General features: G+C 40.4%; 1 protein-coding gene across 9 annotated transcripts in view; it reads right to left on the bottom strand.

Annotated features, from left to right (window-relative positions):
- The window catches only part of EPB41L1 (erythrocyte membrane protein band 4.1 like 1), a 193665-nt gene that overhangs the window by 42463 nt on the left and 127245 nt on the right, over positions 1-23957 (bottom strand). For all 9 annotated transcript variants that reach the window (XM_083358648.1, XM_083358640.1, XM_083358647.1 and 6 more), the window contains 8 exons: positions 14466-14630; positions 7721-7825; positions 7583-7625; positions 6343-6418; positions 4887-5105; positions 4614-4701; positions 2782-2934; positions 773-870 (listed from right to left, as the gene is read on the bottom strand). In XM_083358648.1, the coding sequence (XP_083214774.1) occupies positions 773-870; positions 2782-2934; positions 4614-4701; positions 4887-5105; positions 6343-6418; positions 7583-7625; positions 7721-7825; positions 14466-14630 (947 nt within the window). The remainder of the gene's footprint in view (positions 1-772; positions 871-2781; positions 2935-4613; positions 4702-4886; positions 5106-6342; positions 6419-7582; positions 7626-7720; positions 7826-14465; positions 14631-23957) is intronic.

The following is a 23957-nucleotide window of genomic DNA, read 5'->3' as shown; positions in this document are numbered from 1 at the left end:
AATTAGATTCAAAATCTTAAAACTACTCTACACGCCAAGCTGGATCCTGACACATGATGCAATAAAGATTATGCGCCATCAGATTGTTTTCGATCACACACATGCAATAAAAAAGTACAGAGTCTCCCTCATAGATACATCCACGTAGGGTTTTCTCTTTTTTTAGCAAAAACATAGAAATAGTTTGTCATCATCTTCTTCTAGGATGTTTTTCAACTTCCCCGTCTAGCCAACAGCCCTGCTATTCACTGAAGATCTAGTCTGATCTGACCCTGTTTAATTCCTGAACCAAATTAATGTTATCCAGGTATTACCACTTGCTGAAACAGAATAACAGAGCTGAAAATAAAGATGTATTTATAGGAGAGATGGGGCATAGTCTGCATATAAATTAGGGGAATGACCCTTAATACTTTGCCATAGTGCTCTTGAGATAACTAAATTTAATTCTTGGCTAGGAAAACATTATAAAGTTCAAATCTAGTACAATTATGGAGTTATTTGTTTGCAGCTCCCAAAATATCTCTATATGTTTGCTGCCCAATTACAATATTGATAAAATGAAAAAATTACTGAATACGTTGCAATCTGTCTGGTTGAAAATTTTCTTGGTGGGAATGTTCATCTGTTTAAAGGAGTTCAAAGTAGCTTAAACGGGAAACTAATACAGGGATGTCCTAGAAAGTATCTGAAGTTCCACACTCACATTTCTCAATCTTATTTGTAACACTTCACCGTGGAGCCTCAACTCTTTAATTTTCCTTTTTCTCACCTGAAAAAAGTGTGATGTTCAATGCAAACCTTCCAGAGTCTCTTAGCTGAGCGATGGTTGGGCAGCTTGAAACCAATGGTACTCTCAAACTGCTCATACTGAAAACACAGGAAAAGACAAAAACCAAGAATAATCGGCCAACCACAAGCTGTGCAGCAAGGAATACCACGAGGCTCTCTGTGCTGCTCCACACACATGCTCATGTCCATGTGTTTTCTTCTTGCCCCCCAAATTGGAAGAAAGACGTCATTACCTAAACCACAGTCCTAAATGCACTGCTTTCACTACACCTCTGTGGAGAACCGGACAAATTTGCTGCCAAAACAGCAGAAGCTAATTGGGGTAGAGGCTGCAGAACCCAGCGAACAATGGAACCAAAGAGACTGACAATAGCAAGTAAGTGGGGTGCAGAGGAAAAGTAAAAAGGTCAGTAAAATGGTCTAGTTCTCCCAGTGGTGGACAAATAAAATGAAAACAAAGCTCTTCTAGGACTTTCACAGCTCCTCTCACAGTTCCTTATTTTCCTTTGAAGGACGGGGAAACTGAAGCCTATCACAATTTTTTTTAAAATTTTTTACTTTATGTTTTTTAATTTTTATGATTGTGAGCCACCCTGAGTCCTCAGGGAGAAGGGCGGCATATAAATTTAATAAAATCAAAATCAAATCAAATCAAATATAATAAACCATCACTGCGGAAAGGTGGCTTCCTTTAAGTCCCAAAAGGACAGCAGGCTGATCAGTTTGTCCTTCTGTTTAGGATTCCTGCTGCTCCCTACAACTTTGGATTCTTTTGCCGCCTAGGGAATGGAGTTCTGAACAGGAGGAGCTTTATAAACAATTATATAACTGACCTAATTTCTTGCAAACTACTGACAGGTGTATCTCCAATGTGAATATCAATGTCACGGAAGATCTACTGGCTATACCCATCCCTCCAAAAGGTGGACATTGTTTGCTAGGCATCCGATCTTTATGTCAGCCACCATGGAAATAGCTGTGGAGGCACAGAACAAGCCCAGCAACTGGATGGGAGGAACAGTTCTACTGTAGGCCAATTGAAAACCTGCGGGTACCAGTGAGGTGCTGCTTCAACATAAATCAGCATGTTTACTGAAGAAGGAATATAAGGTGATCTTTCCATAAAATCACCTTAATCAGGCTTCAGCTTGCATTAGTAGCAGGCTATTACTGAGACAGAGGCTCCCTTGGAAGGATTTACTCTCCAAAAATGTAACCCTCTAAGCCAAGGGTGTAAAATTCGCAACGTCACATGACGTGTCACGACGTATCGTGACTTTTTCCCCATTGCCGGAGCTGGGATGGGTGCGGGTTTCGGCATGATGCATCTGGCCCACAGGCCGGCAGTTTGACACCCCTGCTCTAAGCACTAGGGCAGGGGTCTTCAAACTTGGCCCTTTTATGACTGATGGATTTCAACTCCCAGAATTCCTCAGCCAGCGTGCCTGGCTGAGGAATTCTGGGAGTTGAAGTCCATCAGTCATAAAAGGGCCAAGTTTGAAGACCCCTGGAAACTTGGCCCTTTTATGACTGATGGATTTCAACTCCCAGAATTCCTCAGCCAGCGTGCCTGGCTGAGGAATTCTGGGAGTTGAAGTCCATCAGTCATAAAAGGGCCAAGTTTGAAGACCCCTGCACTAGGGCAAGGATAGCGTATAGATGAGTTCTCTGAAATACAGAAAGTGTGGTGTAGTTTTAGTCTTCATATGATCACTTGTTACTATTTTTTTTGAGGCTAATTACTCCTGCCCCCAATATAAAGTAAATCACAAAAGCTGGAGTGGCTGGCATTGTTCCATTATGCCCAAAACAACCGACACAAGAACCTTTTTCTTCAAAATGATAATCTGCATAATGAACCCAAAAGGAGGGGAAGAAAGAGCTCCTCAGTCTCAGCCAGGAAATCAGGTATTACAGGATGAAAAGGAATTTTTCTTTTATTCTCTCCTTTTTTAAAAAAAAAATCTTTTTTTTTGTGGAAATGCTTACCTCGCCAGGTCGAATTTTGATGTAGAAGTTACTTCTTTTGTATGAAATCTTGAGAATCTTGGGCCAGGCAAAACGGTTTATTCTTAGCCTGTCCCTATATATGAGAAGGCCATTGGCACAAACACCCAGCATGATGTCAATGCCTTCTGAATCCTGGGCAAGAGAGGAAAACATTAATACACAGAAATCTGCCAGTACAAAGCAATTTTAAACAGGCAAAAAACCAAGGTTAATGCATCTAAGAGTAAGGACAAATCAACACATTTCCCACTTAAATACCAAGCGGACCACAATTTACACCCATATAAGTTAGCATTATTGTATATTAAAAACTAGAGAAAGAAAATACTGGCTGATCCTTAAAAGGTTTGAGAGCTGTGGATTGTACCAAGAACACTAAAACATACAAAAAATGTTTGTTGGAACTGTGTATATCTAATTTAATGAAAACAAATACTAGGGGTGCCATGATAGCAGTCTTCCAATACTTGAGAGACCGCCACAAAGAAGAGGGAGTCAAGCTATTCTCCAAAGCACCTGAAGGCAGGAGAAGAAGCAACAGATGGAAACTAATCAAGGAGAGAAGCAACCTAGAACTAAGGAGAAACTACCTGACAGTTAGACCAATTAACCAGTGGAACAACCTGCCTCCAGAAGTTGTAAACGCTCCAACTTTGGAAGATACTGGACAACCATTTGTCTGAAATGGTATAGAGTTTCCTGCCTCAGCAGGGGATTGGACCTCCAAGGTCCCTTCCAACTATTCTATTCTATTCTATTCTATTCTATTCTATTCTATTCTATTCTATTCTATTCTATTCTATTCTATTCTATTCTATTCTATTCTATTCTATTCTATTCTATTCTATTCTATTCCATTCCATTCTCCAGGAAAAAATATCAGGGATATATTAGGTAGGAAATAATTCTTTGGAATAGGGCAGGGGCAGGCAACCTCAGCTCTTTTATGACTCATGGACTTCAACTCCCAGAATTCCTGAGTCATAGCTGACTCAGGAATTCTGGGAGTTGAAGTCCATGAGTCATAAAAGAGCCAAGGTTGCCTACCCTTGGAATAGGGCATTAAACTGCTTGACATATATATTTTTTATAATTTCAAATGCTTGCAGCTTTACGTGGCTGCTTCTTTTCATTTCCAGACATAGCTGCACAGTTCCACTTACTACAATGCTCCACTAAAGCAGCTTCCCCATCACAAGTTTTTTTCCCTCCAAGTGTGTATAAATCTTAATCTCACTAATGGGAAATGGCTTCAGAATTAACTTCTTTGTTGCAGAGCCAAATGTAAGGGAATAATGCAAAAACTAATACAGAAAGGAAAGGAGAAAAATCTAAGAAACAGAGAGGACAGGAAATACAAAATATGCAAAAAATAAATGAACAGATTCCATAATGGGGCTTTTTCAAATTATAATATGTTTCTAGGTTTCTCTTTAAATCTTTCATAAAATAAAATTTCCACTTTTCAGTCCATTCTTACTGAAAATATTCCACAGCAAGGTTGCAAAATACTGTGATCTTTTTAAAACCAAATTCAATTTCTAAATTATTGCCCTTAGATATCAAAATAGCTATCTGTATGACAGCAACCATACAATTTAATTTTAAATGAAGCAATGTCTTCTACAGAATTTGTCACAAGACAAAGTAATATTTTATGTTTAAGCACAGTATCTCAAATGAAAGAACACATAGGTATAAATGGATGCTGCATAATTTAAGCAAGTCTTTTTAAAAAAGGAATAAATATTGCTTCAGAAAAATCCAGGATTTTATATGTCCTCAAAACTCCATCTTTTCACTAAGAATACCTTAGCATGATGCAAGTCAACTCCATACATTGAAAGTTTCTTGGCATTCTCCAGGAAGTGAATCTCTGCCTCTCCAGGTGTCATGCCCCTTTAGAGATAAAATAAGACAGAAAGAAAAGTAATAAATATGAAAATTAAACACTGATGAGCAAAAGGCCCTACAATTGTTTAAAAGGATTTTTTATGATAAATATAGGAAAATATAGGTTATGCAAATCTTTCTAAAACTTTTTTTGTCTTGATATTAGCAGTAGTAGGTAAAAATATATTCACCGGTAAGTCTTATGTAGCTCCATAATACGCTCTTCCAATTCTCTGGTCTGATTTGGAGCAAAACGTAGTTCACCAACATAATTGCCAACATGTTCTTCAGTATCATAATCTCCCAGTTCAGCTTGCACAGCATAGGAGCCTAACAGTGCATGTGTTACAAAAGAACATGGTAGACGTCCGCTGATAATATCTGCTCGGAGTTGCAGGCACAAGTAATACCTAAGGATAGGAAGAGATCAGAAAATTGAAATGTCCACAAGAAAAGTAAGCAGCCAAGAGATGATCATGTTTCCAGACAAGCTTGTTTAACTACTAGTCCACCATTAATTACAGCATGTCCATTTTACAAAATAGTCTTCTGGGGAATCTGATAAACTCAGCAATCAGAATTCTGAATTTTAATAACTTAGATTTCGAAATCTGCTTGAAGTGAGGGAAAGCCAACAAAGCTCACCAGAAACTTAATGAACATCCAGTTTTAATTAATCTTATGTGACTAAAAATGGTATCATTTAAGTAAGGCCACAATATTTAGGTGATGGACTATACAGGGAATTAATAATACAGGGAATTAATAATACAATGAAGGCTTTTTGCAAAACAAGTTACCTCCATTTGGCAGCCAATCAGGAAACAGCACCAAGGTCTCTGATCCAAACTTCCCCTCCCCTTCAACACCAAGAATGCAAATGATTATTAGGACAAAGAGCAAGGTGGCTCCTGTGGTTAGAATGCTGAGTTGACAATCAGCAGGCTCATGTTTGAGACCCAGTTGCTAATCACAGGACAGGGTGAATTCCTGTCACTTGCTCCAGCTTCTGCCGACCCAGCAGTCTGAAAGCAGGAGACCACAAGTAGATAGATGGGTACCACCAGGGCTTTTTTTCTCATAGAACGCTCAGAAGGGAGTTCCGGCACCTTCTTTGGATGGAACCTTGTAGGGTAGGCAAGGCGGGTTGTATGACATATGTGAGTTCCGGCACCTTTTTCTTTTACAAAAAAAGCACTGGGTACCACTTAACAGGGACATGAAAGGAGCCCCCAACTGTGCATCCCCCAGGCAACAGTATGTCACTGGCTAATCCTTTCAATCCGGAAGTGCTTCAGCGCTCCCAACATGACTGGAGTAATATTATTAAGGCCAACCTATTGCTTCTGGAAGAATGTTCCTTCTTTCCAATGACCAATATTAGCAGTAGGAACAATACCCTGGGAAATCGTCATGTTATTTTGTTCCCCTTCAATTAGTTCTTGGAATACTTCTGAGGGAGTGAATAAGGAGAGACAGGAAGTTTTTCTGAACACAAATTGGCATGGCATGTTGTGTATTTCCAACTTTTGAGAGTTGCTCCACACAGATAAAATAAACTATGACTTCATTAGTGTGTGAACTCAACTATTTTCCTTTTAAGAGAGTTGAGTAAGAATTGGCCAAGACAGATACATTTTTACTTACCTTGTGATGTCTTCTGTGAGTTGGGCTGGGTCTGGTGGATAAAATTTGACTGTGAAGGCAAAATTCCAGGGGCCACCTAAATAAGTGAGAGAGAGAAGAAAAGGGAAAAATATTAGGGCACATGTTTAGGTGATGATGCATCTTTGATTGCCTCTCTCACATGTGGTTTTTATTTCTTTTTTTGAGTTGCCTCACATTCCCCTTTACTCTAAATCTCTAAGGAAGCTATAAAGGACTTTAAAAAGACACACTCCTCAGAATTAGTGGAGATTTCTGCTTTCCTGGATCTTAATGGCTGAGGCAAACAGCAGGTATGCTTGCCTTTTAAGGTTTGCAATAAGCAAAAGAGTCTCTGCTGTACAGACAGACAGTGACTATGGTGTTGCCATGGTAACAAGCTCAAATCCTCAAGAGAGCCTGCTGTTGGGGAAAGACCTCCAGCAACATCTCTTCAAGACGCTGCATTACAAACCTATCCCATAGCTAGCTATTTTTGAAGAAAAAGTCACTAAGAGGTATTTTGCCAGCTCTTAAAAATCTAAGATACAAACCTGAGAGAGACCCTCTTGCTCACAAATATCAGAAACATTATTTGCTTTACTTTTGTGAAGCAAAACTGTGCTTCATGAAGTTTGTGTAACACACTTGGGTTTCATGGAGATCATTTTATGGAGTTGGTAGAAAAGAAACCCTGCCAGAACAATTTTGGGATCTTTTCTATCTCTAAAGGTTGCAAATGGAATCGCTTGAATGCACAGTACTACCCGGTGGGATGGATATATCCTTCATTTCTGATGAATTGGAAAAAGGGGATGGGGCTGACAAGAATTCTGTGCTTTTTTTTAAAAAAAAATGAGAATTACTCTCTGAAGAATTGATCTCTAAATGCAAACACAGCAGGGCTGGAAAATGAGAGCCAGAGACTCAGAAAGCCTCTCTCCTCAGGCAGAGTAAATCTAGTTCTGTCAGTTATTCCTAGTCTACCTGGTAGAAAATTGGTAGTGGAAATTCATCTGAAATACATACAGAGGCCCAGAAACATCTCATTCATTAGTAGTGTATTTCAACAGCCAGTAAAACCATTGTAATTTCGTAGTCTAAAGCATTTCAAATGAATGTTAATAATTTACGCAGTGATCTTATTATGCAATGTGCTTTATATTAAGTTCTTGACTATATACTTTTGAATGATGATTTCCAGATTGAGAAGTCTTAAATATCCATGCTTTGAACTACTCACTGCGAATCTGTTTCTTTATTTCTTTAGAAGGATCCAGCCAATTCTGAAAAAAGTATGAGAGCACATTAAGAGGAAATCCTACATAACCACATCTGAAATAGGCAAACCACAAACTTTATTTAAACCAGCCCAACATACCTTCTGACTATCTGAATCACAGAACGTGAGTCCAAAATAATCCTTCTCCAGCAAGTTAAGGTGCTCACAGACCAGGTCAAAGAGTACTTGACCTCGACCATGTTTCTGCATGGACACAAACAAGGTGGCAAAAATTAAGAGTGATGTGAATTGCATTAACTTCTTTCCAAAGCTCACATAGCAACAGATGTAAAACAGTCCTCTTTTGACTGATCATGCAGTGAAAAACAGTAATGCTTTCTTTGTTAGACATTACAGGGCTGCACAGAACCTAAAAGTCTTATAAGGCCCTCTATTTCCTTCCAAACTTTTAGTTAATATCTCTAGGAGCAGCTATGCTTACAAAACAAGGTTTATTAAAATGATACGTGCACATGGACAAACTTGAGCATTTTAAACTTTTAAATGGGATTTTTTTTAAAAAAATGAAAGCATAAATACCCTGGTGGTCTTCCATTCAAGTACTAAACAGGCCTGACCCAATTTAGCTTACAAGGTCAAGGCCAGGCAAGGTCAATTGAAAACAGCTAGTCAACCTTGCCTTTTTTCAGAGGGCACTCTCCTACATGAATTAACTAGAAAATTCCAAAGAAGTAGGTTAAATTAAGAATAAGAAAGCAATAATGAAAAGCCACTTCTATAACACTGCCAAGAAAACTGCAGGAATCAAGTTCAATTCAAGTGCATCTCTACCTTGATACAGAGATACATAGTCTTTATCTAACTTTTATCAAAAATATAGATCTGTAATTCCAAGATTACTTTCTTGTAACTGTTCCACTTGGAAGTCAAATTGACGTACTCTGAGAATAGTGGCAACATGACCCAAAGTTTGATCTACTAATATGATTCTATGTCATGACATGTCAGCATGTGGGCTTTGAGAATGAAAACTAATGGCTACATCATCAAAAACTACAAGCAATTAACACTTCACAAAAACACTTCCATTATATGAAGAAACTTATTAACCTGTGCAACAAAAGGCAATGAATCTATTTAGGCATTTAATATGAATCTTTTTTTTTCTTTTTTTAAAAATTAAAAGCTAGTTTAGGAGATCAAATGACTGTGAAGAAGATAGTCATATATTGGTAACAAACAATTAGTGATGTTTTCCAAGCTGCCTCTTCCCTTGATATGCTGCCTCATCTTTGGTGTCTATTGTTCCTGAGAAGGATAAGAAAAGAACAGCAAGAGTTTATGCCAAAAGTATGCACTTCCAGCAGGATCATCCAAGACATAAAGGTCATCTTATGGTGGTTGTCCTGTTAAAGCAAGCAGCAAAGATATAAGAAGATGCTGAAGGAGGAGGAAGATCACATTAGTGACAACAGCAGAGGCATCATTTCATACTGCAATGCAATGGTAAATGATTCTTGTATTTATCAGTAAAATTGCATAGATAGATGGAATTCAACATGTTACAGAGTAAGAGTAAAGCTTCATTTCAATTCCTAATGATGTTTATGATATGGCTATATTTGGCATGTTTAGTTCCTGATGTTGCCCTGCAAGGGAAAAAAACAACAATCTGAAGCTGCAGAGAAAAATGGAACTATATTTAGACTAAATTAAAGATGTAACAAAACAACTGTAGAACTGACAATGAAGGCACTAAAGTAAATTAAAGGAATCAGCCCTCAAGAAATATACTGTAGACTAGCACTTAGTAGGGTAGAAATGAAAGTCTTGGAAAAGATATTTAGAAGCCCCAAATATCTGTATCTACAAAGATCAGGATTGTGCCACCAATGGTTTTCCCTATGACATTGTATAGAACTGAAAGTTAGATTCTGAAGAAGGGCAGATAGACCAATGATACTTTTGACTAAAGTTATTTTTGAACTTTGATGCTGGAGAAAACTAGTATCACAGGTAGCCAATAAAACAAACAAATGGATCACAGACCAAATCAATCCAATTTTCTCACTTGAGGCATAAATGATCTAATTCAAAATATGACATTTTGGAGACATTAGGCAGAGACTTAGTACTCTTGAAAAAACTATAATGCTGAAAAAAATAGAAGGAAAGAGAAGAGGATGATCAGCAGAAATTGAACTCATCTAACAGAGATAATAGTCCATCTTGGTAGGCATCCTTATTTTGTAAATCTTGATAAATTAAGAATAGCAAAGCACACGAGACCTCAGCATGTGTTATCAATGGGCAAATATCAACCTGTTTTCAAAAAATGGTAATTAATTTTATGCATCCTTTCAGGCTCACATCTCTGGGCTTTGAAGGTCTTTTAACAATCTATTCCAGGCTATCACTCCACCCACTTCTTTTGCTTAAAGGGAACTTTCATCTCTACAACAATCATCTCCTCTGCAGTAAGTCAAGCCACTTTCAGAATCTCACTGTTCCAAGATGTCTGCTAAAAAGCCTGACTGCAGAAGCATGGAGATCAAAGGCACATAGAAGCCCTTTTAACTTTCTCCCAGTTCCTCAATGTTTTTTTTTTTAGTTACTTCTACAAATTGTACAAAAGCAATTTGCAACCCATATGCAACTGACACCAACAACTTTTTTTTAAAAAAAGTCAACAGTCAAAGGGCTCTGTTGAATGTCCTTATTTGCTACAAGATAGGCAATGCTATATCATTGGGGAAGATTATGGATGTTTGATAAAACAGAATCATCCTAAATTATGCAGGGATCAACCAGCTTGGGGATTGAACAGATATAATGAGCAACTTGATCCCGGGAATATTAACATATTATATATATATATAAAATTAAGGTTTAAACATTCAAAGATAAAAAAATAATGCAAACTAAAAAAATATGAAAAGTAAAGAAAAAATTGAAAAGTATAAGGAGAAAAATATAAGAGAAAAAGGATATATAAAAAATAACTTTTCCCTTCATCAAACAAGTACAAACAAATTCTAACTAAAGAGGAAACTCTTCTTCCCATATTCATCTCTTATCTATAAACAAATTAGAAAGCCCCATAATTCAAGCTTAATAAGCAAAAGTCTATTAAGTGTTACCAGATGTAACAATACATTTTTATCTAAATCAAATAAATCAGCTTCGCAATCCTTTACCTTTAACACAGTAACTTATTACTTTCAATAAAAAATAGAACAAAAAGTTTCTTATTCCCCTATCTTATAAACATATCTTTAAAGCCTCATCATTCAGGAAAAATCCTGAGCTATCAAAAGTAAGCAATTTATTAAAAATCTTAATCTCTAATCCCTTCAAATAGTTGCTCATAAAATTAATTTCTTCTTATTTATTTATTCATTCATTCATTCTTTCAATGGAGAACATGCAATATTTCTGCTTCAGTTCCACATGTCCTGCACTGAATTAAGCAAGAAAAAAGTGCTATTTGCACCAAAGGAGGCTCCTAAATGAATGCCTGGTTATCATTGTCTTACATGGAAGAATGTGCACAAATGTCAACATTAATTATCCTGATTTTAGGAACACAGAGATGATGGCATTCTGCAACTTTGGTAGTAGCATGAGAAATGAAATTAGACAGATTCCCTTGCTTGAGTGACTGTACCCTGTAGAATAGGATAGCTTGAGCTGATGCCTTCCAATTGTGTTGTACAACTTACAAAGTAAATTATCCTAACCCTTTTTTCTGGTCCTTTGCCCAATTCTACCTTCCCTTCTCTCTACTTTTTCCTACTGTATGTGTTAGCATGTTATGGCATTCTACATGTGTCTCTGAAAGGCCTCCTCCCATTTTCACTGGGGGTCTCAATAGCTGCATTTCTGAACAAAGTCATTAATTAATACATTTTTCAAGACCTGATAATTTCACTGAAGGTAAATTCTGCACACTAGAAACTACTTAATTGAAGAAAGCCATTTCTGGATTTATCAGCAACAAAAAATGGCAATGGCAATGTTAATGCCACAAACTGTAAAAGAAGAATCTCAGTGACATATTTCTGTAATTTCAAGCATCTACTCATCTTCTTTCACACAGAGATCCTTTCCCTCTGGCTACTGCTTCCATGCCCCCTTACATCTTCAGTCTGAAGCAACTGAACTCTTGCAGTGTCATGGTTTGGTATCTCAACAGCAGTATTAAACAGATGTCTAGAGCAATTGGGAGTTGAGTGGTACATAAATTTAAGAAATTATTATTAATAATTAATATATAATGTAATTATTTCCTGCCTTACCTGTTTATAGATTTACTAAGCAAACACATAAAACCACCTCATAGAATCTTTCTATTCCAATTGGAGAGGTACTGATTCAAAGACTTCCAACTCTGTTATAAGCTGCTTCCAACACAATATATCAGATTTCATTATCTTATATATTAGTCCAGCCTTTCCTAATCATAGCACCTTACAGATGCATGGACTTTAACCTAAGAATTCTTAAGCCATTGGTCACACTAACTGGGGAATTCTAGAAATGCATACAGTGTGAGTTATCCTTGTGGGGAAAGGTTGTTACAGAACTCATTGCAAAATATGGCATCTGAAAGCTCCCTTCTTCCTTCCTAATCATCTATACAAGTTTCTCTGAAAAATTGCAACAAGAAAAGTCTGTAGCTGCTGACTACCGTCAGGTGTGAGCTGTGCAATTCTTATACATATTTATTTTATACTGCTCTTCAAAAATTACTGAGAAAATCAGATAATCCTAATGTATATTTACATTAGGTTTTTCCAGAATTTATTTATCAAGATTTATTGAAAAAGAATAATGTGAGGTTCCAGAAATCTCAGCAACTGGACAGGAGAGGTGATAGCTCTTTTAACTGGTAACAGAAGAATATCCAGCAGATTAGAATGCAACCTCTCTTTGGCTCTAAACATACCATCACATCTCTATAGAAATGTCTAGATTTTCTCACTTTTTATAGCCTTGCCAATGATGAGAAATAAAAAGAAAACATAGAAGAAAAAAGCTAAACAAAAATGTTCTTGGTAAAAATGTGTGTGTGCAATCTCAGATCTAAATCGTAAAGTAAATGGTGAATGATCTCTGGTGGGCTCGGGACAGGGGTTGTTCCTCTATCCTAGTCCTATTAGACCTCTCAGCAGCTTTTGATACCATCGACCATGGTATCCTACTGCGCCGGTTAATGAATGCCAGCGGGTTATTCCCAGGGGAAGGGAGTTCTCTGTGGGTGCGCCAGCCCTATGGAACCAACTACCCACAGAACTTAGGACTGCCCCTGACCTTCGCTCATTTCGCCGGGACCTGAAAACTTGGCTCTTTGATCTGTTTGGTCCAGACTGTGGGGTTGTTAATTTAACTGGGTTTTAGATTTACTCTTGGGGCTTGAATTTAATTTAATTGTTTTATTTGTTTTTAATTTTTTGTATTCATGGTTTTAACTGCCCTGTAAACCGCCCTGAGTCCTACGGGAATAGGGCGGTATACAAATCCAATAAAATAAATAAATAAATAAATAAATCTGAAGTAAACTAATAAATATATCCTTTTACATTTCGAGCATAATAGCCACAACTCAATATAGGAGTAACATCCCTAATAGGAAAATTTCTCTGTGACTTCAAATAATGCTATTTAATGCCATTAATGACTATATGTAATCATTCCTTTCAGAAGGGTCCAGGACAATATACCATGGCCAACTCACCATAGCCTACTCGCCATGGTCAACTCGGTGCAGGACCCACGGCCAACTCAATGCAAGACAATTTGCCATGGGAAAATTCAATGCTGTTACTTTTATTATTGCTGATCACATTTTCATCAAAATTATTGTAACTCTTGTATTTCTGCATTTACTTAATTTTATTATTATTAGCCATGGTTCCACTGAAATTACTTTATCTTTTGTATTTGTCCTGCAGTGAATTGTCCTGTGGCGAGCTGGCCATGAGAAGTTGGCTGCAGTGAGTTAGCGGTGGTGAGTTGTCCCGTTCCATTCAGGAAAGCGCAGAGAGGATTGGAAGAAACTCTTAAAAATAGGAATAAAACTGCTTCCGGCTGTTGTAGATCCTCTGGGCAATCAGGAAATACATATGTTCTCCCTCAAATCCTTTCCCTGCATTGTGATCTATTCATTTTTAAAAGAAATGAAAAAAGACAGACTTGCAATGTATGACATCTTATATTCTTTCCTGCAGCAGTAGGTAAGTATCTTAAGAATTTTCAAATACTTACCCCTTTTTTCTTCACCATCTAAGAAATATGTATTGCCCAATCACCGTATAGGAAACAATGGTTCTAATATCTATGAAAAGATGAACCACTACCTGGCTATGTTTTATTCTGTAGAAAAGTGGATTTATGTATAGATAATGAAGGGAGGGTTAGTCATGCCAACCAAGCTTTATAAGTTTTTATAAATATTTAAAACATCTTCTTTGCTTTATAAATACTCGATCTTCTTGACTGAATGCTGCAAGTAATGTTCCTCTTTTTTAGGGATCTCTATCAAAATAAGATTTATACAAGCACACAAACTTATTGCTTACACTTCATTCTCTCAAACTATACAAAGAGCAGGCTGCCTACACTTAAAAATGTATGAGTCACTCACACCTGCTTTCCCTGTGCATTCATACACAGAGTTAAGCATGCAGATGAGTCTTTAGCAAAGTTGAAAGTATTATCAGTTTTAATACACTGATCTAAGGCTATTTTTCAAAAAGCTTCTTGATTTTAGCAGGTATGTTTTCCACGGAGCTACTCAGTTTTTATATACTGTTTAGTGGGCAAACAAAATAAATGCATGGGTAGAAATGAAAAAGTCAAGTGGTATAGCCCCCATGCTTACCTCCACGTCACACTCATAGTCTGAGGCATCCAGAAGAGTCACCCTACAGACTGCACTCTTGAACTTTTTTGTGATTTTCTGAGGAGATTTTTGGGTCTTGCTGGGGGTAGTCTTCTCAGACAACCCATCTGCTTCACTGTAGTCCTTTTCATCCATGTCCACAGCCTAAAAAATAAAGATAGAATCAAAGAATATAAGTGGTGTAAGGCAACAATGTGATCTTCTAGTGTAACTCCCTGCTCAGTGCAAGAATCAGCTACTACAGCACCACTGTGCAAGACCTATTTTTATGTACCCTTCCCTTAAGACTTTTCTGGTTTTGCTCATTCATTCTATTCACTAAACTAGGTTGACCTTTTATTTGAAAATCTTTCTCACTAACTATCCTACTGCCATTACTTGGAAGATAGACCATACTCTCCTCATAATACATGGAAGATGCACTGGGATCGCCATGTTTATGGTTTGTCCATATAATGAAATCAAATCTATGGTGCACTTTCTTCTGTTCTCTAACTTTACAGTAGAATTACCAGCAACTGATACCACTTACCGTACATGGATTGAGTTCATCTTACATCAAATATTTGTCAGAAAATAAAATTCCAACCAGTTGGTAGGAAAAAGAGCATGACTGAAGACCTGACACGAAGGACAAGGCTTATTTGAGATCACTGCTGTGTTGAGTTTCTATAGCATATTATTGACTCTTGTGACTGGGACTTTTGATATATTTACATTTCATTCATTCTTATTTTTCATTCAGATGATAATGCCTTATGAAGAAGAGGGCCATATTCTGCTGGGGAAACAGAAAATTGATTCATTTTTTTTTAATCAGAGGAACAGGCAGTCTTCAATCTGCAACCATTCATTTAGTGACTGCTTGAAATTATAACCACTGGAAAAAAGATAACTGGTCTTCATATTTATGATTGTTGTAGCATCCCCATGGCCATGTGATCAAAATTTGGGCCCTGGCAACTGGCATATATATTAACAACATGTGATCACCATTTATAACCTTCCCAGCCAGCTTCCAACAAGCGAAGTTAATGGGGGAAGCCAGATTCACAACCACATAATTCATTTAACAAGCAGTGATTCACTTAACCATGGCCAAAACAGTTGTAAAATGGGGCAAAACTCATTTATTTATTTTATTTATTTTTATTTTATTTATTTTAATTCCATTTATATCCCGCCCTTCTCCGAAGACTCAGGGCGGCTTACAAGCTTAGCAGTAGCCTTCATTCTATGTATATGCCTGCTTATTAGGGCTTTCACACACACACCCAAGCGGCATTATTACAAAGTCAGCTTATTGCCCCCAACAATCTGGGTCCTCATTTTACCTACCTGGGAAGGATGGAAGGCTGAGTCAACCTTGAGCCTGGTGGGACTCGAACCTGCACTAATTGCAGGCAGCTGGTGTTACTTAAGGAGGCATTAGCCCACTGCTCCACCAAGGCTCTAACAACTGCCTTCCTTAGCAATGGAAATTTGGGGCTCAACTGTGGTCCTAAGTCAAGGACTACCTGTATATTTACTCAGACCCTTTCTATCTAGCAGGATTGGGCTTGATTAGTACTTTGGCTGGAAGACTACCAGCAAATGCCCGGAGTCAAAAACTGGAAAACATTTTCTATATAAATGTGATGAGGGAGGGGGCACATATGCACCTATACCAAGGGTAGGCAACCTCGGCTCTTTTATGACTCTGGGAGTTGAAGTCCATGAGTCATAAAAGAGCTGAGGTTGCCTACCCCTGACCTATACACAAAACTGCAGTAGACTTGCTTTACTTGTATAGATTATGCCATTCAAGCTCTGTGTAGCCCAGTTGATTCCTGCCCCTCCCAATGTATTCAGTGCTCCAATTTTGACTAATTTTAGTTCTATGCTACTAATCAACAATTTTATACTGAATGATACCATAGGTGAAAAGAAGAGAAAAATCATGTAATTATCTCTCGAGAAAAAAATCAATAATTCCTAAAAGCAAATTTGTTAAGATTCAGCACCAGATCATTGCAAAATGCTGACAGCCTGGCGCTTTGATGTGACTTATGGGGAAAAGTAAGTTTTGCTTTCAGTCTATTATACCTGCACCAAGCTAACACCATATTTAACCCACTGCATGGGCTTTTAATATAAAAAAATACCGGTAGTTGATGCATACCATACAATATTGGCCTGTGAAAAGCATTTATATTTTAGGAAATGTCTATACACTGTAGCTAGAAAAGGTTAGGTCTTTCCCATTGATGATACTTTCAATTTCAATCTGTACTCAGCAACCAGATCAGTGCTGGCCCTTTTGCAATTCTAGTTCCTCACACAATAGAGTTAAGTCTGATACAGAAAAGCCTGAGGAAAAACCAGGGAGTGAATGATAATTGGCTTTATCCTTGTAATATTTTTTTTTTGACAGAATTACCTGGAGAGAGATGCTTACACATTGTTGCCACTTCCTTCTTGCTATATTCTCTGCCCTGTACAATAATACAAACACCTTTCTTAAGATTCATTTGGTACTTCTTATAAAATAGCTGTTCTGAATCAATGGACATAAGAGCCTCTCCAGATATAACCATACTTTTTTTTTATTCTCTTATGTTGACCTTACACTTGACATTTTTATTTCCTGATGGAAACATTTTAGATGGGAAATGGCATAATACTTTGTAGTTGCTCATTATAGGAAATAAGAAGGTATTTGAACATTTTCTCCAATGCAAGACGGGATTTTGCAATCACTAACAGTTTGTAACAAATGGAAGCTTTTGAGAGGAAAACAATGTGTGCCATTCTTGTCTGCCATCTTTAACTCAGTAGTGAAGCTGGTTTGGTAAAAAAAGAGCAGTGAAATATAATTATTTATATTTGTTTGTTACGGAGTAAGTTTCTTGGGATGGGACATATGAAAGTACAACTCATCTGGTTCCATTTTTATCTTGTGAGAATCCTTTTATTTCTGGGACCAAGGATAGTACATTATTTGATTAGCCTTCCCTCAGAGTCCTTGCAACTTGGTCAGAAGGATTCCTCTTCCATGTTTAAGATTTTAGTCTGAATATTATGTGATAATACCCTTGAATGATATCCTGATCATCCTTTTTTTAACTATAATCATACAGAAGCTCAGGATTCTTTGTTTTTCTTATTTTATTCCTTGGTTCTACTTTGTAAATCACTATTGCCTGGAGAAGAGCCTAATGCTGGAAAAGGTTGAGGGCAATAGAAGAAAGGGATGACAGAGAATGAGGTGGCTGGATGGAGTCACTTAAGCAGTAGGGGTGAGCTTAAATGGACTCCAGAACATGGTAGAGGACAGGAAGGCCTGGAGGAATGTTGTCCATAGGGTCGTGATGGGTCGGACATGACTTTGCAACTAACAACAACAACAACATTGCCTTGCATTGAGTCATAGACAGTGATATGCTTTAGTGGACTTACTCTTATTTTGGCCACTAAAAATAAATTGTGGCACATTACTGCCTTGTCTGGTACACACCAAGATGCATATTTTTTTCACATTTTGGAATAAATATCCTTATGATGGCATCCTAAAGTAATCTCACCATGTACTCAGATTATTTATCCCCTGCTTTATAAAAAGAATACAGACAATACTGAAAACAAGCTAAAAACTTGTTTTCTTGTTGCCAGAGCAATTATTTGTCCATCATCCATAGCAAGGATGGGACCTCTATGGCTCTTCAAGTGGAATTGGATTCCAACTGTCACCAGGCCCAGTTAATAATGTTTAGAGGGTCAACAAGGATCTGCCCTGTGGTTTTTAATGTAGTTAATTTTTGTATTCATTATTTTGTGGAGCCACTTTTATTTTATGCAAATTTTGACACTGACTAATAGCTACCCAGGATCTTCAGAAATAGATGGCATATAAATCAAACAAACAAGTACAGACCTAAGACTAGAATACCCTGGTTATATCACTTGCAGCAGATCAGTAAAGTTTACTAACTCCCAACTTTTTAACAACAGTATCAACATATGCTTTTTATGGCATAGGGCCTGGTTATCTTCAAGACTGCCTATCTCCAATAGTTTCTACCCACCTTATACCTGTGGGCTGAGTGGATACACTATAGTAACAACCCAAGAAGAAAAAACAGGAGTCATCTACAATATACAATGTAAGGACTGCAACAACCACTGTGTAGGACAAACAGGCAGAAGACTGGCAGAACGCATCCACAAACACCAACTAGCAGTCATAAGACATTATGAAAATCTTGTAATTTCACAACATATAGACAGATTTAACCATAGTTTCAATTGGAAAAGTGTGACAATCCTAGACCAGGTCAAATCCAAAAATGCCAGGGAATTTCTAGAAGCCTGGCACTCTGACAAATCAGCCATTAATAGACACATAGACATTAACAATATCTATAGACTATGCAAAAGAAGACTATCACCCAGCCCAAAAAGGAAGAAAAAGACCCAAGCACCTCTCCACCAGCAATCAGCACCTAGATCAGCATAGATTAACTCCAAGGCTAACATCAGACCAACAATCAAGTAAAAAGTACCCCAATCAAGAAACTGCCAAATAAGACCACCCCACCAACACTGGCAGGCAAGCCACTAGAATATATACTGACAGCAAACAGCACTCCTTACTAGCACTGATGATGTTACCTAGTTGGGTAATGAAATGTCTGCAAGAAAACAAGCAAGCTCACAGAGCACCATGGACCCCTAATGACACACCTTTTCATATCCTTTTTTTTACATTGGAAGTAACATAATTTAATTTAATTTAATTTTAATTTATTAATATTTCTATACCGCCCTTCTCCCGGAGGACTCAGGGCGGTGTACAGGGCAAGAATAAAACACAGAAATTTACAAAAATTAAAAGATAATTAAATGCATGCCCGATTAAAATACAATTGATACATAGTAAAAACCCCAATAAAAATGATAAAAAACCCCACCAATCCCCCCTCAGGCCAGGCCGGCTTGCTCGAACAAGTATGTTTTCAGATCGCGGCGAAAGGAGCGCAGATCGGGCGCCGTCCGGAGCTCAACCGGTAACTGGTTCCATAGCTCCGGGGCGCCCGCAGAGAAGGATCTCCCCCTGGGGGCCACCAGACGGCATTCTCTGACCGGTGGCACCCTGAGGAGGCCCTCTCTGTGGGAACGCACAGGGCGCAGGGAGCTTGATGCCGGCAGCAGATGTTCCCTGAGGTACTCTGGCCCCATGCCATGGAGGGCTTTGAACACCATTACTAGCACCTTGAATCTCACCCGGAAGACAACTGGCAACCAATGCAGCTCACGGAGCAGAGGTGTTACATGGGAGTATCGGGAGACTCCCAACACAACTCTCGCGGCTGCATTCTGTACCAGTTGGAGCCTCCGGGTGGTCCTCAAGGGAAGCCCCATGTAGAGAGCGTTGCAGTAGTCTAGACGAGAGGTCACGAGCGCGTGAGTGACTGTGCATAAATCATCCCGGCTTAGATAGGGCCGCAACTGGCGCACCAGGCGAACCTGGGCGAAAGCCCCCCTAGTCACGGCCACCATGTGATCTTCCAAGGTAAGCCGCGAATCTAGGAGGACTCCCAAGTTGCGAGCCCTATCTACGGGGGGTAATAATTCACCCCCCATAGAAAGAGATGGAATATCCAAATAGACCCGGGATGAAGGTATGCAAAGCCACTCGGTCTTGTCGGGGTTGAGTTGAAGTCTGTTCCTCCCCATCCAGACCCGAACCGCCTCCAGGCAACGGGACATCACGTTGAGGGCATCACTGGGGTGGTTTGGGGTAGAAAGAAAAAGCTGGGTATCATCAGCGTACTGATGATACCCAACTCCAAAGCCACGAATGATCTCACCCAGCGGTTTCATATAGATGTTGAGCAGGAGAGGCGAGAGGACCGACCCCTGAGGAACTCCACAAACGAGAGACCTCGCGGTCGACCTCTGCCCTCCTGTCAACATCGACTGCGAGCGTCCCTGGAGATAGGAGGAGAACCACTGTAAAACCATGCCTCCCACTCCCAATCCCCTGAGACGCCGCAGCAGGATACCATGGTCGATGGTATCGAAAGCCGCTGAGAGGTCTAATAGGACTAGAACAGAGGAATGACCCCTATCCCGAGCCCTCCAGAGATCATTCACCAGCGCGACCAATGCCGTCTGCGTACTGTGCCCGGGCCTGAAACCCGATTGGTATGGGTCTAGATAATCCGCTTCATCCAGGACCAAAGGGAGCTGATGCGCCACCACACTCTCAACAACCTTCGCAAGAAAGCGAAGGTTGGAGACCGGACGAAAGTTGTTCAATACAGCTGGGTCCAAGGCAGGCCTCTTGAGGAGGGGCCTCACCACCGCCTCTTTCAAGACGGCAGGGAAGCTACCCTCACTCAAAGAAGCTGATATAACTGCCTGGAACCAGCTGCGTGTCCTCTCCCGGGCTGCATAAACCAGCCAGGAAGGGCACGGGTCCAATAAACATGTGGTGGAGCTCAGTCTCCCCATAATCCTGTCCACTTCCTCCGGAGTCACAGAATCAAACTCCTCCCAAGTGATATCGACAAGACCACCCGCATCCTGATCGCCAGACTGTGCCCAGTCGGAGTCCAGACCGGTCCGAATCCGAGTGATTTTGTCCGACAGATAATTGTTAAACTCGTCGGCACGACCCTGCAAGGGTTCCTCCCTCACCTCCTGATTAAGGAGGGAGCGAGTCACCCCAAACAGAGCGGCCGGGCGATTATCTGCGGACGCAATAAGGGTAGCGAAGTGATTGGACCTCGCCACCCTTATCGCAGCGAGATAAGACCTAATATGGGTTCTTAGTCACAATCGGTCGGATTCGGATCAGCTGGACCTCCAACCGCTCTCTAGGCCCCGTCTCCGGCGCTTCATCTCCCGGAGCTCCGCGGAGAACCATGGAGCTCGACGGGATCTGCATCGGGTCAGGGGCCGCAAGGGTACAACTCGGTCAAGAGCCTCAGTGGCTGCCCTTTCCCAAGCTTCCACTAAGGCATCTGCCGAGCTGTGAGTGGGGGAGGCAGGTGGGGACCCCAGCGCTGCCTGGAATCTCGCGGAATCCATTAAGCGTCTGGGGCGGTACCATCTAACTGGTTCCACACACCCACGGCGGGGGGTGGCAAAACGGAAGACCAGCCGCAGGAGATGATGATCGGTCCATGACAGGGGCATAATAATTGGGGAGCCCCCACCAAGATCATCTAACCACCGACCAGATAAGAAAACTAGGTCAAGGGTGTGGCCTCCCTCATGAGTCGGTCCTGAAATTACTTGCGTCAGGTCCATGGCCGTCATGGAAGCCATGAACTCCCGAGCCAACTCAGATGATCCTCCCAGAGATGGTAGATTGAAGTCCCCCAAAACTATAAGTTTCGGGAACTCAACCACCAACCCAGAGAGGACATCGAGAAGCTCAGGCAGGGCTGCTGCTGCGTGACTAGGCGAAAGGTACACCCGCAGCAAGCCCAACTGCGCACCAGGGCCGCATCTCAAGAAGAGAGACTCACACCCGACTATCTGCGGAGCGGTGGCCTCCCGCGGAGCTAAGGTCTCCCTCATAACAACAGCCACTCCCCCACCCCTACTCTGAGCCCGAGGCCGGTGTAGCACCCGGAAACCTGGTGGGCAGAGATCAGCCAGAGGAATACCGCCCTCTGGGCCCAACCAAGTCTCCGTGATGCAAGCCAGGTCCGCCTGCTCACCCTCAACCAAGTCACGGACGAGAGGAGCTTTATTAATGACAGACCTGGCATTCAGGTACACCAGCCGGAGCTCAGGAGGCTGCACATCCTCACTCCCGGGACCTCGGGGTAGAACAAGAGGGTCGGAACGCCTCACCGCTTGCAAGTAGCGGAGAGGCCTTCCCTGAGATCGATACGGCCCTCTGTTCCTGCACCTGCTGCCATTCCCTAACGTCGTGGGAATAGGCATTCCCACGACTTGCCCTGGAGCCCCAGGGGCGACCGACCCCCGCTCCTCCCCTCCGCGATCAATCCCGGCCCTGGCCTGAACAGTGGTTGCTGGACTGCCCCCCATAATTAAGATTCACTCTGCACACACTAAAAGAAATTGATAGCAATAACACTTAATATTCCACTTCACAGTTCTTTACAGCCCTCTCTAAGCGGTTTACACAGTCAACATATGGCCCCCAACAATCTCGGTCTCTATTTTACCAACATTGGAAGGATGGGAGGATGGAATATTGAATCAACCTTGAGCCAGTCAGGATCAAACTGCTGGTAGTCGGCAGAATTAGCCTGCCATACTGCATTCCAACCACTGCTCCATCACGGCTCCCACCATTATCATTATAATTAACATGATCACAAGCTGAACTCTTGACACTAAAAACTGCTCCTGGGATAAATTTTGATAATTTCCGGTTCCTTTCTGCTCTGACACTACTCTTGGCACAGCTCATCCTAATTCTGATCTGGAGACATCATTATATGCTCCTGACTTCTCATTAGCATCCACATACATATGTAGTTTTTAGTTTTTATTGAATTGTAAAACATTGTATTAATTGTTTGCTTAAAAATTAAGAGTTTAGAATGCAGAAGCTGTTCTCAGCCTACCAGGAGATACACTGCTTCTATGATATACAAAACACATTATAAAAGGTAATAAAGGTAGAAAACTGACATTGCATCAAGTCTGCATAGAGGGAAATGCAGAGGTAGCATTTACCTAAATCAGAGGTGGGCAACTAGGGTAACTTTATGACCTGTGGACTTCAACTTCCAGAATTCCTGAGCCAGCAGGATAACATGACATATTTTTGTTATCATGCTCAAATGTGGAACAGACACCTGCAGATGTATTATTCCCAGGTGGACAATAGAAACTATGTTTATATAGGCTTAAATCCTAGCAATTAGACAAAATGATTATTTACTTTCACATAATTTTATAACTCCCTGGCATGTTATTGTTTCCTTAGTTTTGCTGTTACTATATATTTTAACTGCATTTTAGTTTTTATGCTATTTTATGCTTTGAATGGTCTACTGCAGACATGTCAAACACAAGGCCCGGGGGCCAGATCCGGCCCGCGAAGTGGTTTCATGTGGCCCCTGAAGCCATCCTGGAAACAGTGAGGGAACGGCCCCCTCTGCCTTGGCCCTGGCCCAGAGACCCTCCTTCTGCCAGAGACCTTCAGATCTGTCCCACTCCTGCCCAGGCCCCCATAGGCACCCTTGATGCGAAGGATGTAGAGCTGGCCACGCCCACCCAGTAGGCCATAGGCACTCTAGCCACGCCCACCCAGTAGGCCACGCCCACCCAGGCCACACCCACCAGGCCCCCTGAGGGCAACCGCAATGCTGATGCGGCCCTCAATGAAATTGAGTTTGACACCCCTGGTCTACTGGAAAAAAAATTGTAAAGCAAGAAATGCCACAATTTAAGCCTACATATAAACTGTACAGGCTGTCATGAAAATCTGCTATAGAGAGG

The sequence above is a fragment of the Vipera ursinii genome (assembly GCF_947247035.1).
Source record: "Vipera ursinii genome assembly, chromosome: 3".
NCBI lineage: Eukaryota > Metazoa > Chordata > Lepidosauria > Squamata > Viperidae > Vipera > Vipera ursinii.
The sequence above is the reverse complement of the archived record's forward strand: the minus strand, read 5'-3'. Positions and strand labels throughout refer to the sequence as shown.